The 22,402-nt window shown below is 51.2% G+C and overlaps 3 protein-coding genes across 3 annotated transcripts; 1 reads left to right on the top strand and 2 right to left on the bottom strand.

Moving 5' to 3' along the window:
* Positions 1 to 15,066: 15,066 nt before the first annotated feature.
* T069G_09817 (HEAT-like repeat domain-containing protein) lies at positions 15,067 to 18,046 on the bottom strand (the record flags this gene model as incomplete). Its single annotated transcript, XM_056177027.1, has 3 exons — positions 15,067 to 15,168; positions 15,252 to 17,882; positions 17,945 to 18,046. The coding sequence occupies 3 exons, from the start codon at positions 18,044 to 18,046 to the stop codon at positions 15,067 to 15,069; spliced, it is 2,835 nt and encodes a 944-aa protein (XP_056025505.1).
* Positions 18,047 to 19,771: 1,725 nt separating this feature from the next.
* On the bottom strand, positions 19,772 to 20,260 carry T069G_09816 (proteasome assembly chaperone 4 domain-containing protein; the record flags this gene model as incomplete). The annotated part of the gene is made up of 2 exons (XM_056177026.1): positions 19,772 to 20,011; positions 20,078 to 20,260. 2 exons carry the CDS (start codon positions 20,258 to 20,260, stop codon positions 19,772 to 19,774), a joined length of 423 nt encoding a protein of 140 aa, XP_056025504.1.
* A 407-nt stretch (positions 20,261 to 20,667) lies between these two features.
* T069G_09815 (uncharacterized protein) lies at positions 20,668 to 22,185 on the top strand (the record flags this gene model as incomplete). Its single annotated transcript, XM_056177025.1, has 3 exons — positions 20,668 to 20,789; positions 21,015 to 21,476; positions 21,639 to 22,185. The coding sequence occupies 3 exons, from the start codon at positions 20,668 to 20,670 to the stop codon at positions 22,183 to 22,185; spliced, it is 1,131 nt and encodes a 376-aa protein (XP_056025503.1).
* Positions 22,186 to 22,402: the final 217 nt, after the last annotated feature.

The raw sequence follows: 22,402 nt of genomic DNA, 5'->3' as shown, positions 1-22,402 counted from the left end.
TGTTGATGATTGAAAAAGCGTGGAAATTTGTGGACGAGCCGCTGGAAGCTGTCAGTAAATGGATCAACTGGAAGACGTCATGAAGGCACATACATGAAACAAAACACAGCTAAAAATTGCTGTGCTTGGACGACGAGTGAGTGTCGTGCTTATTGACTTATACGGATGTCCCGGTGAATGCTTGAATCAAGTGTTGGCTCGAATGCAGCTGGTATGCACAAGACGTTTGTGCTGTATCCCTTTTGTTCTGTTTCTCTTTTTCCTAAAATGGTTTGACGATATATATATACCCGCGGATATATATATTCCTCTTCTCTTGAAAAAACGTAGCGATCGAATATGGCGTATTGAATTACCTCTCCCTAACCTCGAATTAAATAGCAAGTAGTTTTGGTCGTAAAAAGCGTTCTTTTTTTATAATTTGGTTTTATAAATTTTCTTTGTTGGTAGCGATTGTGGGAAAGCGATTGTGGTGGTGTGAAGATGATGTTCTTTTAGATAGACATTGACGGCGACTTGGATTTCGGTCCTGGATAGACTTGAAACCGTAGCGAAGCTGCTAGTCCTTTCGAATCCTTTGCGCGATTCGAAGCCTCTTGGATATTTGCTTTTAGCGTAGCTATAGCAAGGCGATGTGTTCCGTGCAAAAGGTAGTTGTCGTTGGATCTTTGACTTCGGGATAATAGAGTTCTGGCGGAGTCGGCGGATGGAAGGTTGCGACGGAGTGGCGGTTGAAGGAGGATCAAAAAGAAAACGAGCACCGGTAAAGCGAATGACAGGAGTCAACGAGGACTTCCTAGAGAGTAAAGTTTGGGAGAGCGAATGTGGGAGAGCGAACGTTGAGTGTAGATGATTTGGAGTGTGGACCAGGGGAGAAGGAGAGGGGAGGCAGATGGGGGACTGGGATTTTTAAATACTGGCTGCTGCTGTTGCCAACAGACTGCACAGGTGGAGGGAACATACTGTAAGCCCCTACAGCCACACAGCCAGCCATGCATTTACAGCGCGTCCAGGTACCGGCCGGTCACCCAAGGTAGTCTTACCCTGACTTGCCTGACCCTCGCCGAACCTGTGGTGCTAGATCCTTCCGGTCTGGGTGCTAACGGAGCCCTGTTGGTCCGCCGAGGGGGGCAGCTAGGGGTCCGGCCTAGCCTCGACAGGAGAGCAGGTACCACTGCGGCTACCTGGGGCTACTTTTGCAAAAGGGCCCCTCCAGCGGCCATGTCCCGCGACTGGGGGGTGCAAGGGGGTGCCACGCGCTGTGCGACTCGGCCCTCAGGTCAGTTAGCAGTGTCAGTGGGGGCGCTGTTTGTGCTGCGGTTGTCTTGCAAGTGTCAGTCAGTTTTGGCGGCACAACCTTGATGTGAACCTTCACGCCCTACTCTAAGCTACTACACCTTGATAACCTTGAATTGATCTCGTTGAGGTGAGCAGAAACAAATTTGATGCCATCAAAGAACATTGCAGTCTACTCTCGTCTGGTTACACTCGTCAAAGAAAACATCACCATGGTTTGATACAGCTACGCCATGATATTCCATCCATACAATTTTTCAACCTGTTGCAAAAGTCGCCCACACACACCAAAGCGCCGAAACCAGACCGAGCCCTGCGGTGCGTCCAATCCAAACGGGCAACATGCCAAAGGAAACCATGACGAGACCAAAACCAAACCACACCAAACGAGACGACAGCAGACGGGCGGCAGAGGGCGGCAGAAGAGGGCTGGGCACAGCACCAGCACAGCACAGCACAGCACCGCATAGACAGAGGCACCGCTGCTGGTGGAGAGGGGGGGCGGGTGATGGATGATTGATGATGATGCCCAGCAGAGCATAGCTCAGCATCTCGGCGCTAGGGGTGTGACGGCTCTGAGGCTTGGCTGCTCAGACACACAGCTCCCAAGAGGCATGACGCACATGGCACGATGCCCGCGCACCAGAAGGAAGTAAAAATAACAACTGGGGCGAGCCGTCGGCTTGGTTGCGACAAGGGTCAAGTGCTTTTTGCGTGTGGGGGACGGCACCAAGCCAGACCAGACAAGCTCGGGCTACCGAGTGCTACCGCAGTAGTTCTGCTGCCAGTCCAGTAGCGACTCGCAGCCGGAACTGAGGGCCTGCTGCCCGTCGTCGTCGCTTTTTCTTACCAGACCCTTGCCTCCTGGGCTATGGCACCCGACAGCTTTAGGCCCCATGTCTTGTCTAGTCAGGGTGAAACAGCTGCGCGGTTCGGAGGCCATCAGGCGAGCGTCAGATGCTTGGTTGGCCGGTGGTCGTGCCAGCACATCGTGGGAAGAGTCGGCGCCGCGGGGCAACGGAATTATCTTGTTCACCAGTCGACTACTGTATGGTCCTCAAGGTTTTTGTGCGCCCAGACTCTTCGAAAAGGAGCTGGCAAGTGGCCGCGCTATGCCAATAGTCTTCTACTATCAACGGCCACCAAGCAAGACAGCAAGTCAAAACACAGACGCAACACTCAGACAGCACTCAGAGACGGTACATACCATAAGGTTAGGTAGCACATGCAAGGACAGAGTCAAACGTCAAGCAGTTGATTTGAGTTTCACGATATTCGCCTCCCATGATTTTCGCCGAATGGGCAATGGCAAAAGAGCTGAAAAAAGCATCTTAGGCACCATCAACCGTAGCCCAGAGTTCATCTACCAGACATGGCGCCATTATCTCGGTGCTAGTACTTGTAGTGCTTAGCCGAAAAGTTTTCGGGAGCTTAAGTCGGCGGCTTCCAAGATGAGATGCACCCACCAGACGCCAGACCAGAGGCTGGGCACCGTCCACCAATGGGCTGTCCGTACTGTGCTGGGCGGTGGATTTGTCGTCACGGTCGAGGTTGTTTGTCCCGGGCCCTGCACCTGCCTGCACCTGAACCCGCACCTGCACCTGCACCTGCACCTGCAGCCTCTAGTCTACATAGCACCTGCACTTTGGCCCTTGCAAGCGCGAGAAGTGCAAGAGAACATGGAACCAGGCCCCAATGCTATACCCGTTTGTACCTGGACAAGGTCTCGGCAGGCAGACGGTGTACTCGTACATGTGCGTGTGCATCTGTGTGCGGCAATCGCAGCAAAGTGCCGTGCAAAGAAATGCTCATGTACAAGCACGGGCTGTACCTGTACTAATCTTGGCATCGCCCGGACCTGGCCTCTTTCCATGTCGACTGCTCAAGCCGCTCTGGCAGGCACGACGTCACGCAGCCTCCAATAGCCATTTCGGGAAAGCGGCCATCCACACTGTGCCGCCGGTGCTGCTGCCAAGAGCCCGCATAAGGTCCCAGCATGCCAACTTGGGAGCGAGCAGCATCACCACCCAAATGAATTGATATCACCAGCTTCAATGCCTCTATCTTGTGCCTCAACCAACTGCATATTGCAGCCTCATACCCACGTTGGCCTGAGTATTTCATTTTACCACCATTTACCACTTTAACACTACCGGTATACTCAGCACTGCTCACCTCACCGCGGCAGATGCTGCAGAAAACGGCATGTTCCAGCGATTAGCGCTCGACGTATCCACCCAAAGACTGGAGCCATGCCCGAAAGTCAAGTTTCCATTATTTATCGTCAGTACCTTGGCTTCCACGCTTTGCCCCGGCTGCTCAGGCATGGCCGCCACGGAGGCTTCGGCACCGGCTTGGCTGGACAAATGTTGATGGACAAGAATCGAGCGACGGAGTATCCGGCTGCATTCCTGTTGCAGACTCCTTTCGCTGCTCCTTTATTCGTATGTCGCTCAATTGATGCATTGAATGTTCCCTGTCATCCAAGTTACGTCCAAGTTGGGCAATACGCTCCACGCTTCCACAGTCGGTTCCGAGCAGACAAGACCGGACAGCATCTGTTTGGCCAGGAGACCCCGGCAGTGGGAGTGGGAGAGGGAGTGAGTGGGAGCTGGGTCCGGGATGGTGCTGGTGCTGGTCCTGTGTATGAAGTGAAGTGCTGGTAGCGGCTTGCTTGCTCGCGCCAACATCTCCGTCCTGCGGCCACAACCGCTGTTTGAACGCCGGCGCGCCACGCTCGGTCTTACCCAAGCGGCCGGCGTCTGTTTGGCTTGGAGGCGTTGAGGCGAAGCTCGCTCAGCTGCTTCATAATACTTTGTGATCTCAAACGCCTCTGGTCAGTGCGCTCCTTGCCGGGTTAACGTTACGAAAGTGCCCTCGTGCCCTCGTGCTACGGAGTATTCTCAACTGCCAGGCGCCCACTTGTATCCGTACCGTCCAGTGACGGTGATTATCCTGCGGCCTCGCCTATCTACCTAATCAAACGGGAACCCTGAGCCGGAAAAACTCTCCCGCTTGGATCTCTGCATCAGTTTTTCTGCCTGTGCGAGCACTAGCCAGTACGAGTAAGCAGAATTAGAACAGAACCTTGCATCGACATGTGTCCTTTGGCTGACGCTGCTGATCCGCGAATCCTCGTCTTCGAGAAGCCAGTCAGAACTTAGCGGCCGTCTTGCTACTTGTACAGGCATATACAACAATGGAGCAGTGCTACTCCGTACATCCCCTCCAATATGCGAACAGGGCCTGTTGCATGCAGATCCTACCGCGGATATCGGCAGCCGCGCCAGTTGACACTTGTACAGGTACAGCTATCGGCCGAGCGATGCTATGGAGCGGCCGTATGGAGCTCATGTACTCCGTACAAGTACTCTCCGTCCCAAGTCCTGTCAAAGGGTAATCCCCAGCTCCGCGCGCCCCATGCCCACGGCATTGAATGCTTGAGCCTGTACGGTATTCATGCCGGGCAGCAGAGACAGACAAGCAAGCGGACAAACAAAAGCGGAAGGCATTCGCGCTTGCGGAGCGCTTCTCATTGAGTGGCAGGCTGGCCCCTAGGATAATGACAAGAAACAGCCGCATCGAGTCATTCAGCGACTCCCCCAGCTTGCCATCCTGAATAGGTTACTTACCCGTACGAGCGTCAATGTGGTTGGCTGGCCTTGCTAGCATAATTGCATGACATCTCAGCCACGCTCCTCACCTGGCCCCGCCGTGATCGAGCGCGTTCCTGATCTGCAGGAAATGAGCGACAGCCTTGGGCGCTGTCTAATCGTCTCACTATTCAAAGATACGAGGCCGCACTCTTCCTTCAGCAGTTAGGATGCCTTCTTAGCTTGGCATCGCGCTTGGTCGCGCAAAAACTTGTCACGGCAGGCCAAGAAGCAGCAACAACCCTGGGCCCTGAAAACACGCTCCGGATGGAGGCTAGGCTGAGAGGCTCGGCTCTTCATCCGCAGCCCCTGCTGAGCAAAGACAGACGCATTAAGGGTCCAGAAAAGAGATTCACGACGGAGGCAGCCAACGATCAGTCCTTGGAATCTTTCTGCAACCAATCTCTCTCATATTCCAAAATTGATACCCCAAGGGAATCTGGTACCGGGGCACGGTGTTAGCCATCGGCGCAAACGCACCAGCCATATGCTCAATGCCGGAGCTCCATTTTTATCAGTCTCGATTTAGACACCGTCAGGTCAAGAAGATTTCCGGGTCAACATTTCATAATCCAGTCGAGTGGTTAATGATGCATTTCTCAGCTTTTTGTGACGAATATTGTGGGCTGGTCTCATTCCTCAAGTAGCATCCCGGCAGATGGCTCTGCTGGTAAAGGGGGCACGTGGCATCCGATGCACCACCCCATGCGGTACTATGCACTGCTCTCTACTTCTATGACGTCTACTGCTACAGTACCATGCAATCTTCAACCGACGAAAAGCAGTATCATCACTCTACAAGCACGTTGGTGAGAGCATCCGCAGACCCATACTATGGAGTGCACGGCGAGACGCTCCTTGATCTGGCACAAGGCATAACGTTCATGAATGCACGTCGCTGCGCCTTATTCCGTGCAGCAGTGATGAGCTCAACGTTGTGTATGGTGTTAATACGGGCTGCTATTATTATCAACACGGCTCTTATTACTATTTCGTACTTTGAAGTATTATTAGACAGCATTCAAGTCATACGATGATACATACACTCGAAACGACTGGATATCCGAGCTTCATGCTTTCAAAGCCACCCCGAGCTGAAAGAAAGGAAAGAAGAAAAACCACGTTTCATGGGCCCACCCGAGGCCCCGAGCAAAGACCCGAGCAAATCCCAGGGGATACCCAGGGTTGCTACCAAAACGTTCAGGAACAGGTATAGATCTAATTTATAGCGAGATTATCGTGGGCGCGAAGGAGATTCTAAAACCTCGTGTCCTAAAATGGCCTCTGGGGCTGCATCAACCCGTTCTCCGCGCCAGTAACATGGCCGCCCCTATTTGGACCGACCGTTCGGTGTATTCAACCAGTCTCATCAGCCACAGTTTAGTCAGACTGGCGAAAGCTGTGCTGCAAAATGCTCACAAGGATGGAAGGGAGATGCTCGTGTTATTCGAAACTTGTTGCCCTATTGGATGTTTCCATTATTAGGGACGGTGGCATCTGCAATCTCCCAATTCTGCTGCCGTAATCAATGCAGGAGATTTGTGACGATCTACTCAGGTGCTGCTTCACCTGTATCATTGGATATCATAACAATTACGAATGCGCTCAAGTCATCATCACCAACCAGGTCCGCTGGGGGGAGACGCAGCGACCCGCCTTGAGGCCGTACCAGGCAATTATTTTTTTAGGGGCAAGTCTTTGGCGTAACATGTTTCGCCATCGTTGGCCTCACGATGCGAGCCACTGTTTGATGTTGTCAATCCTACCACTTTCGCCCACTACTCGCAGATGTATAGGGTAATTTGTCCGCCAAGTGGGAGATGCTCAGATTTGCATGGCACTAACAGACTCTCTCAGTGCTTATTGCCCACCGAGTACTTTGCGGCGATAATAGATGGTTAGCCGCAAAATATCAATGTCTATTGGCATTGGGGGTCAGATGGCGACACAGCGAGTCAGACGGCAACCAGGCTGTGCAAGTCAAGTAGGTACTTTTGACTGCACCTTTACTGCGAGTGCCAAGACCAGCTTTGACGCGCCACAGGATGTATTTCCGGACTACCGGGTTGCATCTGAAGGAGGCATGCGATACGATGGGGACGGATTTTGACAGTGAGAAGCCATCCTCGTTGCAACTGACACAGCCCTACCTCACTATGCATGAAACACCACAGAAGTCCTTTTTACCGGAGTCGTTTACTATGCTGTCAGATTGAGGGCTACGGAGTAATACTCGATAGCTTTTATGCGGACACCGGTATAAAGTTTGGCTACCGGAGATCCTTAATCTTATGCGCGGAAGAGGAAGAAAAAAAGAAGAAGAAAAGAGGACCACTGGGGCTGGAAAGCGCCGAGGCTCCCAAAACCTATCGAGGCTTGTGACAATTTGGAATGACGTCGGCTGGTCGTGCTCCAAATAAGCGTTTGCGACTTTTCCCTTTCCTTCAATGATGAACGCACTATAACGCTGCTAAGAGGAACAATTAAGCACCATGATAAAATTCCGCTGTGCGTGGAATGGTGGCAGTGAGCAAACGGAGTAATACTGGGGTACGGGCTCTGTACCCTGAGACTGTTGAAGGATCGCGGCAAGGGCTAATTGAGGCTAGCGAAAAGCTCCTCATACTTACTTCCGCCAAGGCCAGCGGGCCGAAAGAAGAAAAAAAGAGGCAAAGCCACAGCCGACCCAACGAGCCAGAAGCAAGGGAAATTTGGAGGAGGATTAAGGGAAAAGGGCGAGAGGACAAAGTAGTTTGCAGTCAAAAGAAAAGAGGAGAACTGCAACGTTTCATGGCTCGCCACCGAGAGAACGACTCACACATTGTGTCTCGGCAATCCTTCACTTTGCAGCGACACGTGTGCGCTAATGGGCAAAGCGATGTCCAATGAAGGGACACCTATTGGTTTGTTGCTAAAGATATCTCGCTGCATGCTGTACCGAAGCTCACAAAATCGGTACGACAGAGTGGCAGGGCGACCGAGCGACGACAAGAGAATGGCAAAGCTCCCCAGCCTGATTTTGCGGCTTTGGGTAGCCGATATCCGGGCGTGGGCTTGTGCTGTTCGAATATGGAAAAGTCTCGCTGGGCATCACACCGGCCTTTTCCTCTTTCTTCCCTCGAATCAAGTCTATGGGGCTCACATTTTCGCCCTCGACCTAGCAGCATCACGATTTACCCGACTAAGGCTGGGACAAGATTCTAGATCTCCGAAATGAGACTCAAAGTGATACTATAACCATAAGTGCTTATTAAACGCAACATGGACACGTGCCCTCGCTGTCCTACGTTTCTCCTCCCCCACAGGGAGCACACTGTTCACTTGGACAGAGGAGGTGGATGTTGAGATTTCAGATTGTGTTGCCGCCCGCCAGCACTTGTACCGTGACAAGAGTGTCCCATTACGTACCTGTGCGATAGCCGGAAGGATGGGAATGTGGCCGCTGCAACTAGATCCGCCTCCCCAATCATTTGGCTTGGGGAATGCGGTCATTGTCTGACGACTGGGCGGGAGCGTGCATTTGGGGAATCCTATCAGAAGATGCTTCAGCTCGCTTGGCAACGGTCCACGACATGGAGCGGTGAGAATAGGAAGGGAACCTCACGGAACGCCACAAAAGACAACAAAGTTGTTACTGGTGCTCGCACAGCCTTTTCGATAGTTTGGTTTCTCGCGAGGGCCATGTACTGCTTTTGTCGACGCTGGTTGGCTTATGCTACCCTGCAGGGTTGAAGAAGTAGGTCGATGCAATGCATGATGGTCTACATGCGCATGCACAGTGATCTGTGTGATGTGAGGCCAAGGTGCGGGATATCAATGGGTCAGCCATCATCATTTAGGTATCTCCTGGTCATAGGTCGCATAACGAGAGACTGCAAGAATGTGCGAGCCCCTTGGCCCGGGTCCGCCGCACCGCCGCCGGCTAAGCAAAGCTCGATTACTTCTGTTCTATTATACCACCGGCTTGGATACACTTGGGGTATTCCGTACGCTGGGCGGATATACAATGAGATGACATATATCCGGATGTCCATGCAGCCTTTTAGCGAACCACCGTCTATCATGCACGTACACCTCGATGAGAAGTTCAGAGCATCAACGAATGAACAGGTGATCACTCACAGACGGTCCGATAGCTCTGATTTTGGTTCTGACGCGGCTTGTGTGCGTTAGGCATTGCAGCAAACCCTTACTGTTGGAAGCACTGTGTATGATTGCAGCCTCATGAAAGCCTCTAAGCGACCCGGTACTAACAGCGATGGGTTTGGCATCATGCACATACAGGCACAGAGCGCCGAACATTCCGCCCGCGCGTTCCTGTTATGTCACTGCAAGGTCAATGTCGGTTCCTGATGAGATCGTCTATGATCGGCCGAGAGCTTCGGCCAACACCAGGCAATCCATTGCTCTTTGCGGGGGAATTGTCAGCCCCCTGGCTGTCTTTCTTTCTTCACTTTACTTCTTCGCCCTCGACGTCCACCAACTTGATGGCCGTGTATTGACTACTCTCCCTATGAACAATACTAAAATGCAAAGCGGGGGAGATGCACCGGCTAGCAAATTCCAAATTATGACGAAACACCTTCGAAGGCTGGGATGAGCTGATTTGCCAGAGGGAAAATGGGCCAACTTGTATGCACTTCCAACCTGCATGTCTTCTTTTGCCGCAGCGGCGAGTCTGCTCCGCAACTGGCTGAGAGAGCTTCGACAAAACCTTCGGTAGTGCACCTAAATATAGAAATAACCCTAACGTGGTGCCAGTGCAACAATGGTGTGGCACTACTGAGCGGGGCCGCAGAGCACTTTTTTTTCTAAGTCTCCCTTGGTTCAAGCCTGATTTACTTGTTGCTGTTGCTGATGCTGATGTTGAGGACGTGGTGGTGAAGTTAATCGAGAAGGGTGAGATGCCGGACAAGCCACGAGATGGAGCATGCCTATATCTCACCCCATACAGAGTCAGGCAGACCCAGAGTCCCGAGACGCAATGATTCAGCAGCGAGTGCGGAGCAGCGCAACCGGCCTAATAGTGTATAGAAGGCTTGGTTGCTGTTGGGTTGGGTGACAAAAGGTGAAGACCTGGTGGTGGGCATGTGTGAATGGCAAGATTAAGGGAGCGTTTTTTTTGCCCATCCGGGGCCCAAACTAACGTACAGGTTACCCGGAGTTTGTGGTATCGCTTATGCACCCCGGTTGACTATCTGGGCTAGATTCCTTGGGCATCCTCTCGTTCTAGACAAGGCTAGCATCGTCACCAGTATCATCATGGGTATCCCCGGGCTTGTTATCAGCAATGCCCCGTCACGCCTCTCTTGCTGCCATATGATATCCTTGTACGGCGTCAGAGCAAGTACGAGCACAAATTTGGCTTGACAAATGGGTTGCCGCAGGGTATTGCCGTCTGCCATGTTTCAGACGTGGCGTGCCTGGCCGCAACCTGCTTGTTGGTCTTGGCAAGACGGCTAAGTTACCATTTGATGATTTCTCCCTTTTTTTCTGTTGCTAGTTTCTCGCCGGCTTGCTTAAACCGGAGCCTTCGACGGATGGTTAGCGATCTCCTCGTGCTAAGACGGCTATCTCATTAGCCAGAGTCAAGCTAGTCATTTGATCTGCCCAATCGAGCATGGCAGTAATAATACGTCAGCAGCAGCAGCATGAGCAGCAGCATGTCAGTCAGTTCAAGCCGATTTGGTCCGTCTTGCGCACGGAGCGCTCTTAGTACTACGCAGGGGTCGCTGTCAGACAAGACCCCGATTGCATGCACGAAGAAAACGACTCGGCTTAAGACACACATGATACTGCGATTAGTCGATGTCTTTGGGTTTGAAAAGAGGCCAAGATAGGTCTGAGTGAAGACGACAAGGATGGAAAATATACGTGGAGTATGCCCACAGCGCCTTGGTGGCGACACAGTGCCGGAGCGCGAGGCCCCGAAGCTCCATATGAGCCTTTCAACTCATTGCACGTGTACAGGAAGAAAATGAGGTCGACTGTCTAAAGACTACTTTGATGCATGATAGGCGAAGCATGTCTTGCGGAAAGATTTGCCCACAAAATCTACACGCCAAGAGCGTAGCATGTACATGAAATCTGGAACCCTCTCCCCCACGATGGATGGGTCAAGGTGTGTCTCTTGTTTATTTTGTTTTTCCCATGGGCTAATCACCTGCAGATTCTATCAGCCGGGTGCCCTGATTCCTAGTATGATGGGGGCGTCTCTGTTCTAGCATCTGCCCCCTTCTCTGCGGCAGTCATCCGCGCCTTGATGTCCTCTGCGTTCCGTGTTACTCCTGGCATGCACAGTGGCTGATCTGACCCCTACACGCTGGACATTGGCGTAACTGCCTAATTTGGCAATACGTTTCCCTTGCACTCTGAAACATATACTTGCAAAGAAGTGCTGACAGGTGAGATCGAGTTGCTGCTGGTGTTTCAATCTTGTCAAACATGCTTCAAGGTTGAGTGAGGATTTAACAGCCTACAAGCCGGAGTCCACGATACCGGCATGCCAAGCAACAGATGGGACTGACTGCCCCCTTTTGCCGTGGCCGGGACAAGCCTGTACTTGTGCCTGTGCTTGTGCTTGTGCCTGTACCTGTACCTTTACAGTAGGTCCCGTCGGGATTTTTGATACGGGCATGGATACGGTTTGCTTATGAAGCCTTGGGTGAGAACCGCAACCGCAGCCAGGCTGTGTTTCTGGCCAAACGCAGCCGCCCTCTCCTTCGCCCGCCCTGACGAGATTGAAGATGCCAATAAGGTGCCAGTGTCACCTGTTTCCTTCAGCTTGCATCATGCACATGTGGCTGCCGCCTTCAAGAGCTAAGAATAGCATCGAGCCATCTAGTTTGTAGCCATGGCGCATTTCTGCGTGCAGCGAATGGCCTTCTGCGATGCGATGCGATAGCGCGTGAGCCGACAGTGCAACCCTCTTTTTGGCCCGTTCTGCATCTACCCATCTCACCACATTATGCACCCGAGAGGGCCCTACAGCCTACAAGCCTACGTAGGGCAGTACGTACATTGCCTGTAGATGTCCCCATTGAGCATGCAGCAGCGACCCGAACGCGCGGACAGGTGATGGGATCATGTCTCCGGACTCTACGGGTACTACAGTACATTGAAAGTTGGATGCCCTCGAAGAGAGGCCGTTTGCCATCGGCAGTCTTCCGAAAGGCACAGAGCTTTGCCACCCTGGATTGCATGGCATGAGAATATGCATACTTGTAGATTTTTGACTCGATACCCCCCCACCGTGTAAGTCCGTATGCGCATTTCTCGCTTACTATTTCAGTATGTGCTGATAGTGAGAAGGTCAATTGGGTTGCTGGAATGAAGCACTTGGGTTTCGTTTTCGTTTACAACCTCCAACTAGGGCGGCAAGATACGAAAAGAGGCAACGGGCTAGTCATCTGCACTATCGAGTACCGGATCTCGAACCACGTCTGACTCGGTACTTGGAATAAACTCATTGTGATTGACTGCGCCAAGGGGCAAAAACAGGCACTCGTTTTCTTCGCTTTCGGGTTCGCCTAGTCGCGCCCACTGGATGACCATCAGTGAGCAGCAAGTGGCTCCCGCGGTTCACTCGGAAGTTAGATGTGGTGATGCAGATAGGCTTTTCGCGAGAGGGCGGTCTTGTTGTAAGCGTAGCTGTCAGCTGCAGCGCGATTCAAGAACGGGCCTATTTTTTCTGTCTCTCTTGTTCTTCTTTCTTTTCGTTGCTTTCTAATTTTTATTTTTATTTCTATTTTTGCCCCTGTCTTGCTTTGGGTACCGGCATCTCTTCTTGGCAAGCCGATATCTTCCCTGCATGATGTGATACATCTTTCCGAGACGGAGCGGAAAGAGATGGGTAAGAAGATTTGGAATGCTGCTTACAGGTACGGGGCAAGACAAGGTTTTTTTTTTTTTCCCCCTTCCCCTGGCTCATCACACGGGAAGGGGGAAGAAAAAAACTTTGTGATAACAAAATCCCGAGAAATCATGTGGGTGATGCTTTTTTCTTCTTTTTGGGTAACTCAAACCTCCAAAGCGGATCAAGTATTTGAAAAGGGGTTTGATGAAGTGTCCTTTAGTCAGATTTGGACGGGGATTTGTGTTTTGCGCTGACGGAACATGCCGTGGGCTTTCCGGAGCAGATGTCGCGGAGATGAGATTAACTACCGTAGTTGTATTGCGTTGCTGCCTTACCGGCAGTTGAGCGTATCGCTTTTGATGGTGGATTGTTGGCTGTCTTCACCCCTAGGCTCCTGAGGTGTCGACTGTTCGCTCCTCATAGCCGATTAAATGAATGCTGATGGCATCGGTTGAAGAATGACTTCGGATATAGCAATGATCGGCGTGATGTTGGGCGTAGTGTTATCGTGATGTGTATTCGATTAGTTGACGTTTATAAGATGATGTATAACCTGTGGGTTATTTGTCGGAGCTAATCAAGTCCGGCCCTTGTAGAAGAGTAATCAGGGAAATATGGATGGTGTTAGTGATTTAATGAGGGATGGAGTTGTAAAGTTGATGTTGTGGAAAGTGTTGTTGTGATGGATTGTGGACTGTGGAAGGGTTGCAACTTGTGTAATTAGTGTCTTAATTCAACAGCTCCTTATTGTACATCCTTAGATGCTGAATAGCAACTGTCGTTGTTTTCTCTTGCCGTAATTCGAGTCAAGTTAACAAAACAAGTTTCGTAGGTTCCCATTGAGAGGAGAGATATCTGGGTTCCATGTAATTGACATATGAAGACAGATCCTGCAGTTACACATCGTTCTTTCGACACCTTCGTTTCTTTCAAAGATGAGCATCATGATTCATATTGAAGAGCCAGATTTAAGCCATACATGGAAAAGAGTCACTGCGATGTAGGGATATTCTATCTACACTGATTGACAACGTAGGGACATTCCATCTTCCCTGACTGCCACGGGAGCTCATGGTGAACTTATATCCCCCCTTTTACACTTATACAGCTACAATAGAGATTTTAAATCCCCATCTCTGCGTTATGAGAAACCTATATATTCAGATAACTCGTTCATCATCCTCATCTAAACAGAACTACAAAGTTATACGACTTTTTTCCCCCTTCCAACAGTCATATAACATCAAACCCACACCAACCTCAACCCCAAATCACCTTCCAAACGGCCATCAAACACAATCTCCATCCACCCACCTATTTCAATAAACCTCTCTTCCACTTACACAAGTTGCCCCCTAAATATACTCCTCATTCATACAATATCCCCTCCCCTAAACGTCCCATAACCGATTCAAGTGCGGTATTAGACCATGGATAGATGAAGCTGTAAATATCATGAAGAAACATTGTAGATGAAGCTGGTGATGATGGATGAAAACAGACACAGTAGAAGCAATGAGTATCGTACAAGTAAGGATATTGAAACTTGTTACCATCTAGATATAAAAAAACATCGTGTTTGTTTTGATTCTAAACTACTTAGTAACTACTATGGAAGCCACCGGCAACGCATACACGGCGTCTCTTCTAGCCACTCTGTAAGTATGCAGACATGGCTGAAAGAGTTTCAAAAAATAGAGTAAAAAAAAAAAAAAGAAATATCTATCTATAAAGGTTATGGGTTTTGCAGCCCCTATCCATGGCACCCTCTTCTCCCAAAAAAGTAAAATAAAAGACATGACACCTGTTCCCGTTATTTCCTCCGCCATGCAGATTTTAAAAAGCTTTTTCTCTTCTCTTCTTCTTTTTTCCTCTTGCTTTTTCTTTCCCATCGTCACTTCGTTGTTACTTCGTTCCAAGGTATCTCTCATCTTGCTCTGCGGGAACTTTCTCCCTCCTTTCTTCCTCCCCTGTGAGCGAGTCAAATCCAATCATACCTACCCTTTTTTTCTTCCATGGAATCGACGGGCAGCAAAAGTATCGCTATGAGGAGGTTTCTTTTTTTCTTTTTTAAACAGTCCCATTACATTCCTCCCACTAAGCCTCAGGGTTACACATGACCTCTGCATATCAGACTTGTCAGAGATAACAGCGTCTCAAGGCCGTCCCGACGTTTCCTGCGTCCAGCGCTAACTTTCATTTTTCTTTCCGCCCTCCCTAGCTGCGACTGTGCGCTTTCCCAATGAACTCCGCTTTCTGCTCTCATATCGCGTAGAGGGTCTTCAGGGCTTGCTGATCTTGTGGCTGCAATTGGTTGATGAAATCGTTAAACGTCGGGATGATTTGCTTGTAGACGTTAAGAACCTGCATCATGGTGGTTAGGATCATAGTACTTTCTCGAAAAGACAAAGAAGGGGGTTGGGGAAGAGGATTGCGGGTATCCTTACATTTCGGAACGTTTCATGTAGCTCTTGCTTGATTGGGTTCCTCAAGTTCATGTCTTGATAACGAGCAATGGCGACGAAAAACTCCAGCAAGACCTTCTCCAGAGCCTGCGGGTTCTGCCCAACAATCAAGGTGAACCCCTTAAAGGCAGTAGCTTTTTCTTCGGTAGGATCAACTTCTTGCATGGCAGTCAAGAACTCTTCGGCGAACTTTGGAAGGGCCGGCGCCAACTGCTCTGCATTGCCAAGGCCGAGGCGTCCGAGGGCAATGGCGGCATTCTCAACAAGTCCTTTGGGCACACCGGGGTTGGACATTATCTCAACGAAGCGTTGAAGCAGCTCTGGCAACCAAGGCTGCATACCCTTGAGGTGCTGCATGCTAATCTCGCCAGCCGACCAGCAGGCATTGTTAATGACACCGAATCCGCTCTCAATTTCCTCATCAAGGATGCTGTCCATGTCGAGTTGCTTCAACAAGATGGGTATAACAGTTGGAATGTACTGCTGAAGTTCTGGGAAGACATACTTGGCGCAGTCGCCGAGCAGTGCGTACGCTGATTGCCGTACTTCATCTGTGGGGTCCTCCATACAGAAACCAAGGAGCTCAAAGAAGGGGTGCGGGGAGCTCTTTACAAGCTCGGCCGACTTGTCGTCCTCAAGGGCTTGAATAATGGCGCTCAAAAGGTCAAGACTGGTGATGAGGAAATCCTTATCGGGCTGATCGATGGTGTGGTTGGTGGTTGCGTTAATGCCCTGTTCAAGGTTTGTGTGGATGATGTTGATGCAGCGCAAGAAGATCGTGGGCGCATAGGGGGTGAACGATTGACCAAGGGCCAAAGCAACGTAAGACAGACACTCGAGGAGCGGGAATAGTTCGCGAGACTGGTCCGAGACAGCATTGTATCTCGTAATCAGCGCTGGCATCAGCTGGTTGACCAGCTCAGGCCGGGCAATAAAGGGGCCCAGGCGCTCGGCCAGTGTCTGAACACAGTCGTAGAGAATGTACATGTTGCGGTCTTTGTATTTGGCGAAGCACTGGACAAACTGTTGGATGATGGGTCCGCAGTATGGCTCCAATTTCTTTCCAGCCTTCTCCTCCAGATTCGCAAACGCTGAGGCACCCGCCTCTTGGACCTTCTTGTTCTTGTCCAACATCTTGCGAAGGATGCCGTCCATCATGGGAAGGAAAAACTGCTCTCGCTGAGACTGCTCAGCAAGGTTAGCCGCCCAGGAGGAGTATCTTCCCAGGGCCCAGCAAGTGATTTGCCTAACAACAGGCTCCTGATCCTCGAGAAGAGAGATCAAGTATGGTACCAGTTCGGGGAGGTGAGGTGTAACGGTATCCATGCATCCGTCAGCCACCGCGCCGAGAGCCAGGACTGCAGCCTCTCGGTGAGGCCACTCTTCGTGCTTAAGGTTCTGGGAGAGATACGGGAAGATGGCTTCGAAAACAGGTCCGCCAAAGTCGCGGGCGAAAACGTCGAGTGCAGCCGCTGAGCACTTCCTGACAGTCCATCTCTCGTCGGGATTCGCGTCATCACCATCCTCATCGAGATCATCAACCTCGCCTTCCTCCAGCCCTTCATCCATGGCAGCAAGCTTCTCGTAGGCACCGCCGTTCTGGTTGGGATCAGCCGAAAGATTGCCTTCTCCGTTTGCAGTCCTGGCTTGAGACTTCTTGGCAAAGGCTGGTCGGATATCCTCTTCTCGGTCCTCTTCATCCTCGTCATCCGAAAGCCCACCGAGGAGGGCAATGTCCTCTCCGCTGTATACCATGCAGTGCAGCAAAACGGGAATGATTTTGTTGAGGTAAGGCCGCAGACCGGCCCAGAGGTCATCGTGTTCGCCAATGGCCAGCCAGAACTCGGCGGCCTCGCAGGCAAGGTCCTCGTCTTCGTCTTTTTGCTGGGTAATGAGATAGTCTACCAAGCCACCCAGATGCGGCTGTAGCTTGTCCGGTCTTGTCTCGACCAGGTGGACAAAAGCTCTGCACACCTGCCGGCGCACATCGGTGTTTTCGTCTCCTGATAGGACAAAGAGATGCTGCAGCAGGTCATCGATGCTGTTGACCATGGCCTGTGATGCCCTCGGGGTGAAGACGTTGATGGCCGTCAGTGCTCCAACACGTACTTTCGGGAGGGGGCTCTTAGTCGCAGCAATGAGCTGTGGAAGAACAAAGTTGAGTGGTCGTTGGCCATTGACCTCCTTGGTCAGCATCTTGAAGTTGTCCTCGCAGATTTTGGACAGGGCAGACATGGCACCCTCTTGAGCTTCGTTGGAGTATTGGCCGTTCGAGTTGCCAATCATTTCGAGGAGCTGAGGGAGCAACTCGGGCCATCCCATCAAACCGCCCTTCTTGATGACTTCAGTAGCAATGTTTCCGCCGAAATTCCGAATCTGAGAGTTCTTATCTTGCAAGCTCATGGGCACGGCGAGCTTGACGAGCTGCAGGCTAGATTCTGGGATTGACTTCCAGTCGGTCTTGACATTGTTCTTGAGCATGATACCGGCAGCTGATCGAACAAGATGATAGTCTTGGTCGCTGCACTGCAGGCCCTCGGGCGTCTGGGGGCTGGAGAGGATGTAAGCTAGATAATTGTTGATATCAGGCGAGTTTTTAGCTTGCTGAAGCATCTAGTTGCTCAATACTCGGTCAGCATTCGATCAAGCAAGCCCGTCTCTGGGTTGACACTGACCTGTTCAGCCTGCTTCTGGGCGTTCTTGTCGAACCCGCTGAGGGAGTCTTTGAGACATGCTGCAAGCTGGCTCAACGACTCGGGGGCTGGTTGCCACGACATGATGGGCGGTAGTGGTGGCAGCAGTTCGCTGCGCGCTAGAGGAGCAATGCGATGCGCTTGGTTGCGGGCTTGCTGATTGGAGGTGCTCTAGGACATGAAGCGGCACCTATAGACTTTGCAGAGGTGAGGCGAATTAGCATCCTACATGGCTTCCCATGGCGTAGCAACAGGGCGTACAAGACAAGAGCAAGGAACCAGCACAAAGAGACCCCTGATGTTCGAGGAACTTGGTGGCGGTTGGAGGGTTTTTGGAGGCGGGTCCGAGGATTCAAGGCGTTGGCCGAGACGGCACGAGGTGTCGACTCTGATTCTGACTCTGGGGATCGAGAAGCCAGGCGCTCGAGGTCGTTTCGTGGGAGGCGGAGGCTCGAATGTTTGCAGCAAGCAAACTGAGCAGATTCTCCTCGTGGCCGAAAGAGAGACGATGCGCCAAACCTTGTGCGCCCTCGAGCGGTTTGGTTTGATTTGGCGGGGAGCAAACCCACCTCTTTTTTGGCGGCCAAATTTCGTAGCGGGGTGCGATAACGATAACCCGTGGGCAATGGGCGAGGCGAAACGGGAATAGGAGGGACCATGGGCAAAATTTTAGGGGAGAAAAAATCGTACATATGGAGTCAACCTACTGTATGCTAATGCTCTGCTGTGTTTAGCGCTGCTGCTAAACCACTGACAGTGTGCATGTGCAATGCAAAAGTCAGGTGACTGTGATGAAGAAGAATCGGAGTGGTTCCGGCAGCAGCATGTACCTGTTCGTAGTGGGTTCGGGTATCTGATAATTTAGGTAGATAACATGGAAATGTATCAGTAACAGCAATGATTCCTGTTATCATCACTGTTGTCATCCATCTAGATGTTCTCTATCATACTATTGCCACCTTCATCTAATATCTGAAAATAGACATCTTTTCAATCAAGCATGTAGCCAGTGCGTCTCGATACCACCCCAAGGGTTACCTTACACGCCATCATAACAAGTACCCGTTACACGCAGTCGAAAAGAAGGTGGCTGGCCAGCGCTTATTGCTTTATCCTCTGTGACATACTCGTACTCCGTACCTTAGTAGCACTCAACAAAAGATTTGAGTGAAGCATGTCCCAGGCAATGTCGGTATTTGTGGCGGCCGTACCGGCATCTCCGTGACAGGAGGGGTAGCTCACATGCTAATAATTCGATCAATCAGACGCCGGGCAATTGCAGCATTGTCAAACTCGTGCTGTTTATTAGCGACCTGCCGCTATTGTGATAGCACCCGTACCTTACAGGCTTCTCCCCCTCACCACGAGGCCTGATCTCATGGTGCAAGAATAATGTATGTAACATGAAAGGCCCATCTCATGACTGAATATTTCTCGGCCCGTTATCTTCCATCTAGGCTATCTACATTTATTCAATGCATTTTTAAACAATAACGCTCAACGAGAACTGGCCGAAAGCAGTGACTCTTGGGTGAAGTGGTATTTCAGATGTGACTCGCCCAACAGACTAGACTGATGCTCTCACGAATATGGCCTAGTTGATACGCTGTTGCAGATCCCTTCGTTCTGGAAGGCTTCTCGAGCCAGTCAGCAAGGGTGCAGCGTGCTGCAAGATTAGCACATCTCCCCTTGATAGGCAGGGCAGATCATGCCTCCCATCATAGGCATGCAAGCACGTGCGGCCTTGCTCTGTCGCGACCATGAATTTGCTTCGTAAACTATCATCTACACACCCGGGGGCTGCCGCTGCTAGCTTGGGAGCGCTGTCTTGGGGAGGAGGCTCAAGATTGCCTCGGCCACGCTCTTGAAGGCCTCCATTTCCTCCTCGACTGTGCCGCCCATGCCCATGCTCTCTAAGCTGATGGAATTTGTCACGTAGACTGGAAGCTCAGTCTTTCGGGCAACCAGCTTTGCCACTCGTGTTGTAAACTCTAGAGACGACTCTGCGGAGAAGAGTGTAGTGGCTATTGCCTGCTGGTGATTGAATCTCTGTTACTGGAGTCAGTTTTTACATCTCCCAAGCTGTCATAATCAATACAAATATTCAAGACATACATCGGGGAGCGCATAGACAAATGAGCCCATCGGCCTGGGGGCAGCAGCATCTTCCTGAGACACCGTTGTTAAGGATAGCAGAATCGCCTTGGCCTGGGTTGTGATGCGGATGAAAATGCGAGTATCCAAAGACCGCGGCAGCGGAATGGAGGCCTCAATGACTCTGTTTGAATCGGTGGCCATGACGAGTATTGAGAAATGTATTGTGCAGATGAAGTATATTATTCTCCGAAACAGAGGAGTGAAGCGTCTGCTATCTCCAGTCAATAGCAGCGATGAGAAACACTCAATGAAATCACATGATTCACGTTTGGTGAGAGTGAACCAGAGCTCACTATTACTAGCGCTGCTAAAAAAAAAGATAACACACCACCTAAACCATATTCCCCCACTAAGCAACTCGGTTACAAATTCAAAAGGGCTCCAGAAAAACACCCGATTGCGGCGGGCCGGGAAAAAAAGTAAAAGCAAAAATAGAAACCTTGTTTTATAGACTCTTACCTTATTACTTGCCCGGCCTCATCTCTCTCTCACCAACCTCATTTCTCACCACCATGATCGCAGGACATCGTCGTTGAAGCAGGCTGAAGATGGATCACGACGGCGGGGCTACTTTGGCTGTGGCCGAGGAGAGCGCATGGGCCAGTGTGGATGGCGGCATGGACGACCCTGAAGAGATTCGGGTCATCTTTTGCGCGCTGGATTCGTTTGCGTGAGTACATTGAGCTGCTTGTCTTGTGTTTGTTTCATGCGGGTTGAGATTTCCTGTTTGAATGGCTTCATGACTGTTTGAATGGGCAGAGTATCTATCCGGGGGCCTTGTTGATAAGCTGCATTTCATCTCATACGACACATCTATCTTCATTGCAACATCACATCACATTGCATCACATCAATCATCCTCACATAAGGAATGATGGCCTGACACCTTATCCAGACAATATGCCAAAGTCGCCCACTTCAACGTCACTCATCTTCGCCGCCGGTCCTTCTACGCCCTCCCTCAGGCTCACTGGAAGCTCCTTGCCGCGCCTCCCTTCAACTTCCTTGACACCCTGGACAAGGTCGATGAGGCGATTGACACCAACGCCGTCCTGGCTCGGGCCATTCTCAAGTCAGGATTGACTTCATTCAATGCCCTCCCTCCCAGTGCATCAGAGTCTGACCCGCCGGTCATGCCGCATGAGTGGGCTGGAATAGCCAAGCATGCAGACATAGACAAGGCGAGAAGCACTCTCCGTCAGTTCTACCGCGACTGGACCGAAGCTGGCGCAGAGGAAAGGGCCGCATCGTACGGCCCCGTGATGAAGGCTCTTGAAAAAGAGACCAAGGCGTCGGAGGGCAGACGTTTGAAAGTCCTGGTTCCTGGCGCGGGTTTGGGACGACTAGTGTTTGAACTGTGCCGGGATGGCTATGAGGCTGAAGGAAATGAAATATCTTACCACCAGCTGTTGGCATCGTCGTACATTCTCAATGAATGCGCAAAAGCTGGAGAGCACACCATATATCCTTGGATACATACTTTTTCCAACCACCAAACTCGAGAGAACCACCTCCGCAGCTACGCCGTGCCAGACATCCATCCCGGCACCACACTTCTCAACGCCCCCAACCTAGGCTCCATGTCCATGTGCGCCGCCGACTTCCTATGTCTATACGGCGACGAAGACCATGAAGCCTCCTACGATGCCGTCGCCAGCGTCTTCTTCCTCGACACGGCGCCCAATCTCATTCGATACCTCGAGGTCATCTACCACTGCCTCCGCCCCGGCGGCGTCCTCATCAACGTCGGCCCCCTACTGTGGCACTTTGAAAACAACGCGCCGGGCAACCACGGGCACGACGATGACGGCGATGGCGAGCACGACTTTAACAACTCGTCTGGCATTGCCGATCCTGGGAGCTTCGAGCTCAGCAATGACGAGGTAATGGCGCTGGTGGAGAAGCTGGGGTTTGTAGTAGAGTCGATGGAGATGGGCCTCAGAGCGCCGTACATTCAGGATACGGATAGCATGCTGCAGACGGTGTACAATGTGACGACATGGGTGGCTCGCAAGCCGCTGGAGAAGAAGGGAACGAGCGATGTGAAGAAGACAGACGAGACATGACAAATAGAGGAACAAATGAACTACAAATGCCGTATAAAGTGCGCCACTATCAGCTTTGTATTATACGGGAGAAGAAATGAAAGTGAAAAAAAAAAGAAAGTGAATTTGTGCAGCCGGTCTGATGCGGTACTCATGCGGCACTATGTACAGCCATTATATCATACAAGTCTCTGGATATCCCCCATGCATGCGTGTCCTACTCTTTCTCCTGCTCATC

Source organism: Trichoderma breve, chromosome 6 (assembly GCF_028502605.1).
Source record: "Trichoderma breve strain T069 chromosome 6, whole genome shotgun sequence".
Lineage (NCBI taxonomy): Eukaryota > Fungi > Ascomycota > Sordariomycetes > Hypocreales > Hypocreaceae > Trichoderma > Trichoderma breve.
The sequence above is the reverse complement of the archived record's forward strand: the minus strand, read 5'-3'. Positions and strand labels throughout refer to the sequence as shown.